Source organism: Oncorhynchus clarkii, chromosome 26 (genome assembly GCF_045791955.1).
Source record: "Oncorhynchus clarkii lewisi isolate Uvic-CL-2024 chromosome 26, UVic_Ocla_1.0, whole genome shotgun sequence".
NCBI classification, from domain to species: Eukaryota; Metazoa; Chordata; class Actinopteri; order Salmoniformes; family Salmonidae; genus Oncorhynchus; species Oncorhynchus clarkii.
The window spans coordinates 43,664,398-43,677,145 of NC_092172.1; the positions used below are offsets into that span (position 1 = coordinate 43,664,398).

Below are 12,748 nucleotides of genomic sequence, written 5' to 3' on the forward strand. Positions count from 1 at the left end.
GCCCAACACTATAATCACTAAACTACCCTGCCGCCTCAAAATGTCGATCTTAAATAGTGTTGGACATATTGCGCAGCCCTGTTTCACTCCACGTCCCTGAGGGAAGAAGTCTGTTTGCTTGTTGCCAATTTGAACCACACATGTGTTTTTAGTGTACATTGATTTAATAACATATGTTTTCCGTCCAATACCACTCTCTGTTAGTTTATAAAAAGAGCCTTGTGCCAAATTGAATCAAATTCTTCAAAGTCAAAGGATTCAAAGTCTACAGAACACGTGTAGATTGTGCCTTTGTTTTGGTTTGCTTGTTTGTCAGTTAGTGTGGAGGGTGGAAATGTGGTCTGTTGTACCATCGGTTTTTACAAATCCAATCTGGTTCAGTTAGTGTGAAGGGTGGAAATGTGGTCTGTTGTACCATCGGTTTTTACAAATCCAATCTGGTTCAGTTAGTGTGGAGGGTGGAAATGTGGTCTGTTGTACCATCGGTTTTTACAAATCCAATCTGGTTCAGTTAGTGTGGAGGGTGGAAATGTGGTCTGTTTTACCATCGGTTTTTACAAATCCAATCTGGTTCAGTTAGTGTGGAGGGTGGAAATGTGGTCTGTTGTACCATCGGTTTTTACAAATCCAATCTGGTTCAGTTAGTGTGGAGGGTGGAAATGTGGTCTGTTGTACCATCGGATTTTACAAATCCAATCTGGCGTCTGCGTAGGACGTTGTGTTCATTAAGACAATTATGTAGTCTGCTATTTATGATATTGCAGAGAATTTTCCCCAAGTTGCTGTTAACGCAAATCCCTCTAATTATTTGGGTCAAATTTGTCTACATTTTTATTGATTGGTGTGATCTCTCTCTGTTCTCTCTCTCAATTCAATTTCAATTCAAGGGGCTTTATTAACATGGGAATCATATGTTAACATTGCCAAAGCAAGTGAAATAGATAAACAACAAGTTAAATAAACAATACAAAATTATCAGTGAACATTATACTCACAAAAGTTCCAAAAGAATAAAGACATTTCAAATGCCAGTGTTTGTGGGTCTGTGTACTCTGTTTAGGGCCAAATAGCATTCTTGTTTGCTCTGTTTGTTTTGTAAATTCTTTGTAATGTGTCAAGTAATAATCTTTTTGTTTTCTCATGATTTGGTTGGGTCTAATTGTGTTGCTGTCCTGGGGCTCTGTGGGGTCTGTTTGTGTTTGTGAACTGAGCCCCAGAACCAGCTTGCTTAGGGGACTCTTCTCCAGGTTCATCTCTCTGTAGGTGATGGCTTTGTTACGGAAGGTTTGGGAATCGTTTCCTTTTAGGTGGTTGTAGAATTAACAGCTTTTTTCTGGATTTTCATAATTAGCGGGTATCGGCCTAATTCTGCTCAGCATGCATTATTTGATGTTTTATGTTGTACATTTATAATACAGGATATTTTTGTAGAATTCTGCATGCAGTCTCTCAATTTGGTGTTTGTCACATTTAGTGAATTCTTGGTTGGTGAGCGGACCCCAGACCCCACACCTCATAAAGGACAGTTATTTAACTCATTCAATTATTTTTAGCCAGATCCTAATTGGTATGTCACATTTAATGTTCCTTTTAATGGCATTGAAGACCCTTCTTGCTTTGTGTCTCAGATCGCTCACAGCTTTTTGGAAGTTACCTGTGGCGCTGTTTAGGCCAGGGTATATATTGTTTTTTTGTGTGCTCTAGGGCAATGGTGTCTAGATGGAATTTGTATTTGTGTTCCTGGCGACTGGACCTTTTTTGGAACACAATTATTTGTTATCTTACTGAGATTTACTGTCAGGGCCCAGGTCTGACAGAATCTGTGCAGAAGATCTAGGTGCTGCTGTAGGCCCTCCTTGGTTGGTGACTGAAGCACCAGATCATCAGCAAACAGTAGACATTTGACTTGAGATTCTAGTAGGGTGAGGCCGGGTGCTGCCGACTTTTCTAGTGCCCGCGCCAATTCATTGATATATTTGTTGAAGAGGGTGGGGCTCAAGCTGCATCCCTGTCTCACCCCACGGCCCTGTGGAAAGAAATGTGTTTTTTTTGCCAATTTTAACCGAACACTTGTTGTTGTGTACATTCATTTTATAATGTTGTATGTTTTTCCCCCAACAACACTTTCCATCAAATTGTATGGCAGGACCTTATTCCAAATTGAGTCAAAAGCTTTATTGAAATCAACAAAGCATGATAAGTCTTTGCCTTTGTTTTAATTTGTTTGTTACTTAGGGTGTGCAGGGTGAATACGTGGTCTGTCATTTGGTAATTTGGTAAAAAGCCAATTTTACATTTGCTCAGTACATTGTTTTCACTTTTTCGCTGAGGAAATGTATGAGTCTGCTGTTAATGATTACGCAGAGGATTTTCCCAAGGTTGCTGTTGACGCATATCCCACAGTAGTTAATGGGGTCAAGTTTGTCTCCACTTTTGTGGATTGGGGTGATCAGTCCTTACTTCCAAATATTAGGGAAGAGGCCAGAGCTGAGGATGATGTTAAACAGTTTAAGTGGAATTTGTGATCTGTTGTTTTATCATTTCATTTAGGATACCATCAACACCACAGGCCGTTTTGAGATGGAGACTTTGTATTTTGTCCTGTAGTTCATTCAATGTAATAGGAGAATCCAGTGGGTTCTGGTAGTCTTTAATAGTTAATTTTAAGATTTGTATTTGATCATCTTCCTCTCTCCCTCTCTTTCTCTCTCTCTCCCTGTCTCTCTCTCTCTCTGTCTCTCTCTCTCTCTCTCTGTCTCTCTAAACTAACACCACAGGTCCACAGACAGGCTAATAGTTGATCCTTTAACTGAGGAGTGAAAAGACAGAGCGTAGCCGAGTCCCGGAGACCACAGGTTGCTCTGCCATCTCCCTGTTACCACCTCCAGCAAGGCATCATCCATGGCTAAAGGCTTCTACATCAGTAAGAACATGGGGCTAGCAGGTCTTCTGATGGGGACTGTAGCAGTGGTCATCATCATAGCCCTGGCAGCAGTCTACGATAAAGAAAAGACCAAGAACCAGAATAAACCTGTGGATGGTGTGGCCATGTTGACCACTGCCTCTCCAACCACCTCCTCCACCCTCTCCACTCCTAAAGACCCCTGGGAACACTACAGACTGCCTGACTCCCTGTCTCCTGTCTCCTACAACATCACCCTCTGGCCTCGACTGGTTGTCAATGCCTCTACTGGCCTCTACATCTTCACAGGACAGTCAGCTGTGGTGTTCCAGTGTAAGAAGGACACAGATCTGATCGTCATCCACTGTAACAAGCTGAACCTGACTCTGCTCAACGGCCACCATGCTAGACTGACTGGCCTGGATGGAGCGACTGCTCCCACCGTAAAGACTAGCTGGCTGCAGGTGAAGACGGAGTACCTGGTCATTCAGCTGAATGGGAAGCTAACTGCTGGGAAGTCCTATAGACTTTCCACAGACTTCCAGGGAGAGCTGGCTGATGACCTGAAAGGATTCTATAGGAGTGAATATACAGAAGATGGTGGTAAAAAGTAAGTACCAACTGATACTAGATACAGTAGACCCCTGGATGATACTAGATACAGTAGACCCCTGGATGATACTAGATACAGTAGACCCCTGGATGGTACTAGATACAGTAGACCCCTGGATGATACTAGATACAGTAGACCCCTGGATGATACTAGATACAGTAGACCCCTGGATGATACTAGATACAGTAGACCCCTGGATAATACTAGATACAGTAGACCCATGGATGATACTAGATACAGTAGACCCCTGGATGATACTAGATACAGTAGACCTCTGGACGGTATGAATCCTCTCAGCCCTACCTCTCTGATACTAGTCTGATGGTGGTAAAAAGTAAGTACCAACTGATACTAGATACAGTAGAACCATGGATGATACTAGATACAGTAGACCCTTGGATGATACTAGATACAGTAGACTCCTGGATGATACTAGATACAGTAGACCCATGGATGATACTAGATACAGTAGACCCCTGGATGATACTAGATACAGTAGACTCATGGATGATACTAGATACAGTAGACCCTTGGATGATACTAGATACAGTAGACCCCTGGATGATACTAGATACAGTAGACCCCTGGATGGTACTAGATACAGTAGACCTCTGGATGATACTAGATACAGTAGACCCCTGGTCCTTCCTCTCTGATACTAGATACAGTAGACCCCTGGTCCTTCCTCTCTGATACTAGATACAGTAGACCCCTGGTCCTTCCTCTCTGATACTAGATACAGTAGACCCCTGGGTGATACTAGATACAGTAGACCCCTGGTCCTTCCTCTCTGATACTAGATACAGTAGACCTCTGGATGATACTAGATACAGTAGACCCCTGGATGATATTAGATACAGTAGACCCCTGGATGATACTAGATACAGTAGACCCCTGGTCCTTCCTCTCTGATACTAGATACAGTAGACCTCTGGATGATACTAGATACAGTAGACCCCTGGATGATACTAGATACAGTAGACCCCTGGATGATACTAGATATAGTAGACCCCTGGATGATACTAGATACAGTAGACCCCTCTCTGATACTAGATACAGTAGACCCCTGGTCCTTCCTCTCTGATACTAGATACAGTAGACCCCTGGATGATACTAGATACAGTAGACCCCTGGATGATACTAGATTCAGTAGACCCTGGATGATACTAGATACAGTAGACCCCTGGATGATACTAGATACAGTAGACCCCTGGATGATACTAGATACAGTAGACCTCTGGACGGTATGACTCCTCTCAGCCCTTCCTCTCTGATACTAGATGCAGTAGACCCCTGGATGATACTAGATACAGTAGACCCCTGGATGATACTAGATACAGTAGACCCCTCTCTGATACTAGATACAGTAGACCCCTGGTCCTTCCTCTCTGATACTAGATACAGTAGACCCCTGGATGATACTAGATACAGTAGACCCCTGGATGATACTAGATTCAGTAGACCCTGGATGATACTAGATACAGTAGACCCCTGGATGATACTAGATACAGTAGACCCCTGGATGATACTAGATACAGTAGACCTCTGGACGGTATGAATCCTCTCAGCCCTACCTCTCTGATACTAGTCTGATCCCCCCAGACTCCAGACTACAAACAGCAGGTCTGGGACAGGTAGCACGTCCGGTGAACAGGTCAGGGTTCTATAGCCGCAGGCAGAACAGTTGAAACTGGAGCAGCAGCATGACCAGGTGATGACTCCTTGCTGTCCCCAGTTCACCTGGCCGTGCTGCTGCTCCAGTTTCAATACTTCTGCCTGTGGCTATGGAATCCTGACCTGTTCCCCGAATGTGCTACCTGTCCCAGACCTGCTGTTTTCAACTCTCTAGAGACAGCATTAGCGGTAGAGATACTCTTAATGATCGGCTATGAAAAGCCAACTGACATTTACTGCTGAGGTGCTGACTTGTTGCACCCTCGACAACTACTGTGATTTTTATTATTTGACCCTGCTGGTCATTTATGAACATTTGAACATCTTGGCCATGTTCTGTTATAATCTCTGCACGGCACACCCCTCATAGCCTGGTTCCTCTCTAGGTTTCTTCCTAGGTTCTGACCTTTCTAGGGAGTTTTTCCTAGCCACCGTGCTTCTACACCTGCATTGCTTGCTGTTTGGGGTTTTAGGCTGGGTTTCTGTACAGCACTTTGAGATATCAGCTGATGTAAGACGGGCTATTTAAATACATTTGATTTGATACATACAGTAGACCCCTGGTTTGTATGAATCCTCTCAGTAGACAGCCTGAACAGTTATTTTCATCCTGTAACATGATATTGAATCTGATCTGTTTCCAGAGTTGTAGCCACGTCTCAGATGCAGGCTACGTTCGCCAGGAAAGCCTTCCCCTGTTTTGATGAACCTGCCATGAAGGCCGTCTTCCACATAACGCTCATCCACCAACGAGGAACTGTAGCTCTGTCCAACGGCCGGGACGTTGGTTAGTTCACAGCCTATACACTACCCTCTTTGGGCTACCTCACCGTTCTCCACCCTTTCCCAAAAGTGTTCACTGATACGCTTCCTATCTTGGATTTAACAATGGTGGGAATACCTCCAGCCAATGGTGGGAATACCTCCACCCAATGGTGGGAATACCTCCAGCCAATGGTGGAAATACCTCCAGCCAATGGTGGAAATACCTCCAGCCAATGGTGGAAATACCTCCAGCCAATGGTGGAAATACCTCCAGCCAATGGTGGGAATACCTCCAGCCAATAGTGGGAATACCTCCAGCCAATGGTGGAAATACCTCCAGCCAATGCTTATTTCAATCTCAAAGCTTTTCAGTCCTGGACTTGCAAGTGCAGGCTTTGGCAGAAGGGTGGAGAACATGGCTGTAGCCTTGTTATTGATATGTACAGCCCTACTATACATGGACTGTGGAGTTGAAGACATCTCAGAAGGAATGAGTACGCTTGACAACATGTAATGAGAAAATCAACTACAGAATGCTGTTAATGGTTCATGTCTGGTAACATAACACTCTCCCTCTCTCTCTCTCTCTCTCTCTCGCTCTCTCTCTCTCTCTCTCTCTCTCTCTCTCTGTCTCTGCTCTTCCCTCTCTCTTTATCTCTCTCTCTCTCTCTCTCTCTCTCTCTCTCCCTCTCCCTCTCTCTCTCTTTCTCTGTCTCTGCTCTTCCCTCTCCCTCTCTCTTTTCCTTCCTTCTCTTCTCTCTCTCCAATGTTTTAGAGACCGTCAACAGCACCATAGACGGCACTGAAGTCACCATGACCAGATTTGAGCCCACTAAAAGAATGTCAACATACCTCCTGGCATTTATCGTCAGTGACTTTGATCATATCACTGGATCGATAGAGAACAACAATGTTTTGGTAATTCAATCCACCACAGAGTGCCCTGGTTATTCCCTATAAAGTACACCACAGAGGACTCTGGTTATTCCCTATATAGTACACCACAGAGGACTCTGGTTATTCCCTATATAGTACACAACATATCACTCCGCTTATTCCCTATATAGTACACCACATATCACTCTGGTTATTCCCTATATAGTACACCACAGAGGACTCTGGTTATTCCCTATATAGTACACCACATATCACTCTGGTTATTCCCTATAAAGTACACCACAGAGGACTCTGGTTATTCCCTATATAGTACACCACATATCACTCTGGTTATTCCCTATATAGTACACCACATAGGAATTTGGTCCATATCAGTGCACTATATACAGTTGAAGTCAGAAGTTTACATACACCTTAGCCAAATACATTTAAACTCAGTTTTTCACAATTCCTGACATTTAATCCTAGTAAACATTCCCTGTCTTAGGTCAGTTAGGATCACCACTTTATTTTAAGAATGTGACATGTTAGAATAATAGTAGAGAGAATGATTTATTTCAGCTTTTAATTCTTTCATCACATTCCCAGTGGGTCAGAAGTTTACATACACTCAATTAGTATTTGGTAGCATTGCCTTATAGTTGTTTAGCTTGGGTCAAACGTTTCGGGTAGCCTTCCACAAGCTTCCCACATTAAGTTTGGTGAATTTTGGCCCATTCCTCCTGACAGAGCTGGTGTAACTGAGTCAGGTTTGTAGGCCTCCTTGATCGCACACGCTTTTTCAGTTCTGCCCACAAATGTTCAATAGGATTGAGGTCAGGGCTTTGTGATGGCCACTCCAATACCTTGACTTTGTTGTCCTTAAGCCATTTTGCCACAACTTTGGAAGTATGCTTGGGGTCATTGTTCATTTGGAAGACCCATTTGCGACCAAGCTTTAACTTCCTGACTGATGTCTTGAGATGTTGCTTCAATATATCCACATACCTTTCCTGCCTCATGATGCCATCAGTCCCTCCTGCAGCAAAGCACCCCACAACATGATGATGACACCCCTGTGTTTCACGGTTGGGATGGTGTTCTTCGGCTTGCAAGCTTCCCCCTTTTTCCTCCAAACATAACGATGGTCATTATGGCCAAGCAGTTCTATTTTTGTTTCAACAGACCAGAGGACATTTCTCCATGTGCAGTTGCAAACCGTAGTCTGGCTTTTTTATGGCGGTTTTGGTGCAGTGGCTTCTTCCTTGCTGAGTGGCCTTTCAGGTTATGTCGATATAGGACTTGTTTTACTGTGGATATAGATACTTTTGTACCTGTTTCCTCCAGAATCTTCACAAGGTCCTTTGCTGTTGTTCTGGGATTGATTTTCACTTTTAGCACCAAAGTATGTTCATCTCTAGGAGACAGAACGCGTCTCCTTCCTGAGCGGTATGACGGCTGCGTGGTCCCATGGTGTTTATACTTGCGTACTATTGTTTGTACAGATGAACGTGGTTCCTTCAGGCGTTTGGAAATTGCTCCCAAGGATGAACCAGACTTGCGGAGGTCTTGGCTGATTTCTTTTGATTTTCCCATGATGTCAAACAAAGAGGCACTGAGTTTGAAGGTAGGCCTTGAAATACATTCACAGGTACACCTCCAATTGACTCAAATTATGTCAATTTCCTGGAATTTTCAAGTTGTTTAAAGGCACATTCAACTTAGTGTATATAAACTTCTGACCCAAGGGAATTGTGATACAGTGAATTATAAGTGAAATGATCTGTCTGTAAACAATTGATGTAAAAATGACTTGTGTCATGCACAAAGTAGATGTCCTAACCGACTTGTCAAAACTATAGTTTGTTAACAATTCATTTGTGGAGTGGTTGAAAAACGAGTTTTAATGACTCCAACCTAAGTGTATGTAAACTTCCGACTTCAACTGTAGGTAATAGGGTGCTACAGTTTCCTCTCATTCAGATTCATGACTGATACTGCTGTGGTTAGACTGTAGTGATGACTGATGCTGCTGTGGTTAGACTGTAGTCATGACTGATGCTGCTGTGGTTAGACTGTAGTCATGACTGATGCTGCTGTGGTTAGACTGTAGTGATGACTGATACTGCTGTGGTTAGATTGTAGTGATGACTGATACCGCTGTGTTTAGACTGTAGTGATGACTGATACTGCTGTGGTTAGACTGTAGTCATGACTGATAGTGCTGTGGTTAGACTGTAGTGATGACTGATACTGCTGTGGTTAGACTGTAGTCATGACTGATACTGCTGTGGTTAGACTGTAGTGATGACTGATGCTGCTGTGGTTAGACTGTAGTCATGACTGATACGGCTGTGGTTAGACTGTAGTGATGACTGATGCTGCTGTGGTTAGACTGTAGTCATGACTGATGCTGCTGTGGTTAGACTGTAGTGATGACTGATAGTGCTGTGGTTAGACTGTAGTGATGACTGATACTGCTGTGGTTAGACTGTAGTGATGACTGATGCTGCTGTGGTTAGACTGTAGTGATGACTGATACTGCTGTGGTTAGACTGTAGTCATGACTGATGCTGCTGTGGTTAGACTGTAGTGATGACTGATACTGCTGTGGTTAGACTGTAGTGATGACTGATACTGCTGTGGTTAGACTGTAGTCATGACTGATACTGCTGTGGTTAGACTGTAGTGATGACTGATACTGCTGTGGTTAGACTGTAGTGATGACTGATACTGCTGTGGTTAGACTGTAGTGATGACTGATACTGCTGTGGTTAGACTGTAGTGATGACTGATGCTGCTGTGGTTAGACTGTAGTGATGACTGATACTGCTGTGGTTAGACTGTAGTGATGACTGATACTGCTGTGGTTAGACTGTAGTGATGACTGATACTGCTGTGGTTAGACTGTAGTGATGACTGATACTGCTGTGGTTAGACTGTAGTGATGACTGATAGTGCTGTGGTTAGACTGTAGTGATGACTGATACTGCTGTGGTTAGACTGTAGTCATGACTGATGCTGCTGTGGTTAGACTGTAGTGATGACTGATACTGCTGTGGTTAGACTGTAGTGATGACTGATACTGCTGTGGTTAGACTGTAGTCATGACTGATAGTGCTGTGGTTAGACTGTAGTCATGACTGATACTGCTGTGGTTAGACTGTAGTCATGACTGATAGTGCTGTGGTTAGACTGTAGTGATGACTGATACTGCTGTGGTTAGACTGTAGTGATGACTGATACTGCTGTGGTTAGACTGTAGTGATGACTGATACTGCTGTGGTTAGACTGTAGTCATGACTGATAGTGCTGTGGTTAGACTGTAGTGATGACTGATACTGCTGTGGTTAGACTGTAGTGATGACTGATACTGCTGTGGTTAGACTGTAGTGATGACTGATACTGCTGTGGTTAGACTGTAGTGATGACTGATGTTGCTGTGGTTAGACTGTAGTGATGACTGATGCTGCTGTGGTTAGACTGTAGTGATGACTGATACTGCTGTGGTTAGACTGTAGTGATGACTGATACTGCTGTGGTTAGACTGTAGTGATGACTGATACTGCTGTGGTTAGACTGTAGTGATGACTGATACTGCTGTGGTTAGACTGTAGTCATGACTGATAGTTGATACTAATTGTTTGCAGGTCCGTATCTGGGCTCGGAGGAAAGCTATAGCTGAGGGACACGGAAACTATGCTCTCAATGTTACAGGACCAATGCTCAAGTTTTTTGAACGATACTACAATGCCAGCTACCCACTGTCCAAGTCAGGTAAGTTAGCTTAGCATTCATACCTGTCAGGTAAGTTAGCTTAGCATTCAGACCTGTCAGGTAAGTTAGCTTAGCATTCAGACCTGTCAGGTAAGTTAGCTTAGCATTCAGACCTGTCAGGTAAGTCAGATTAGCATTCAGACCTGTCAGGTAAGTCAGTTTAGCATTCAGACCTGCCAGGTAAATCAGCTTAGCATTCAGACCTGTCAGGTAAGTAAGCTTAGCATTCAGACCTGTCAGGTAAGTCAGCTTAGCATTCAGACCTGTCAGGTAAGTTAGCTTAGCATTCAGACCTGTCAGGTAAGTTAGCTTTGCATTCAGACCTGTCAGGTAATTTAGCTTAGCATTCAAACCTGTCAGGTAAGTTAGCGTTGTATTCAGACCTGTCAGGTAAGTCAGCTTAGCATTCAGACCTGTCAGGTAAGTTAGCTTAGCATTCAGACCTGTCAGGTAAGTTAGTGTTGTATTCAGACCTGTCAGGTAAGTTAGCTTAGCATTCAGACCTGTCAGGTAAATTAGCTTTGCATGCAGACCTGTCAGGTAAGTTAGCTTAGCATTCAGACCTGTCAGGTAAGTTAGCTTGGCATTCAGACCTGTCAGTTAAGTCAGCGTTGTATTCCGACCTCAGCTCCATGAGTGCATGTGTACACATGTAGGCCTACACTTATATTATACTCTGTGAAACTAAGTCTCCCAACAGATTGTTGGCTATGTTCCAAATGGCTCCCTATTCCCTATAAAGTGCACTAAGGCTCTGGTCAAAAGTAGTGCACTATAAAGGGAATAGGGTACCATTTAGGCCTCCTTTATTGGTTTTTCCCCTGTAGACCAGATAGCTCTGCCTGACTTCAATGCTGGAGCCATGGAGAACTGGGGTCTGATCACCTACAGAGAGACAGCCCTCCTGTACGATCCAGCCATCTCCTCTGTTGGAAACAAAGAGAGAGTCTTGACTGTGGTGGCTCACGAACTGGCTCATATGGTAGTGTGTTCTCTATGACATCACTGTACTTCCTGTCCAACCTATGACATCCCTGTACTTCCTGTCCAACCTATGACATCACTGTACTGCCTGTCCAACCTATGACATTAATGTACCTAGTGTCCAACCTATGACATCACTATACTTCCTGTCCAACCTATGACATTACTGTACTTCCTGTCCAACCTATGACATCACATCCTGCAAGGAGAAACATTGCTCGAGAGGATGACTAAGGTCCACAACATGAGCGCCAGGTAATGAGAGGAAGCCCAGTTACCAGTTGCCGGGAGAAGATGGAACGAGATGGATTTTGGCCAGACATTCTGCTAATTTTCTCATCAATGACACATTTAATCTCAATACAATTTTTTGTTCACAAAACTAGATTATGTTACTAACAGAGTGGACTAAGTTTAGCATACTTGTTGTGTTGTTTAGAAGGAGTGCAAATTGAGTTATTGCACACGCACTTCACAGAGAAGGCGTTCCCTAATGGAAATATGCGCATACATGCTAGAACACGCCAATAGGATCTCGCTAGCTCCTGCTTGGCTCTGCCCACCTCCTTGCTTGTTCTGCCCACTATGACTAATTGGTTCCCATTTGAAACGACGGGCTATGGTCTATCTTGGTTTAGATATAAAAATCTTTGGTTAGAGTTTTGGGCAAGTAACCAGCAGGTAGCCTAGTGGTTAGAACGTTGGACTAGTAACCGGCAGGTAGCCTAGTTGTTAGAGCGCTGGGCTAGTAACCAGCAGGTAGCCTAGTGGTTAGAGTGTTGGGCTAGTAACCGGCAGGTAGCATAGCGGATAGAGTGTTGGGCTAGTAACCAGCAGGTAGCCTAGTGGTTAGAGTGTTGGACTAGTAAACAGCAGGTAGCCTAGTGGTTAGAACGTTGGACTAGTAACCGGTAGGTAGCCTAGCGGTTAGAGTGTTGGGCTAGTAACCGGCAGGTAGCCTAGTGGTTAGAGTGTTGGGCTAGTAACCGGCAGGTAGCCTAGCGGTTAGAGTGTTGGGCTAGTAACCGACAGGTAGCCTAGGGGTTAGAGCGTTGGACTAGTAACCAGCAGGTAGCCTACTGGTTAGAGTGTTGGGCTAGTAACCGGCAGGTAGCCTAGTGGTTAGAGTGTTGGGCTAGTAACCAGCAGGTAGCCTA

General features: G+C 44.0%; 1 protein-coding gene across 3 annotated transcripts in view; it reads left to right on the plus strand.

The window, feature by feature from the left end:
- Nucleotides 1–12,748, plus strand: part of LOC139384444 (aminopeptidase N-like) — a 77,708-nt gene that overhangs the window by 23,312 nt on the left and 41,648 nt on the right. For all 3 annotated transcript variants that reach the window (XM_071129209.1, XM_071129208.1, XM_071129210.1), the window contains 5 exons: nt 2,778–3,512; nt 5,834–5,976; nt 6,730–6,872; nt 10,481–10,607; nt 11,435–11,589. In XM_071129209.1, the coding sequence (XP_070985310.1) occupies nt 2,902–3,512; nt 5,834–5,976; nt 6,730–6,872; nt 10,481–10,607; nt 11,435–11,589 (1,179 nt within the window). In that variant the 5' untranslated portion in view covers nt 2,778–2,901. The remainder of the gene's footprint in view (nt 1–2,777; nt 3,513–5,833; nt 5,977–6,729; nt 6,873–10,480; nt 10,608–11,434; nt 11,590–12,748) is intronic.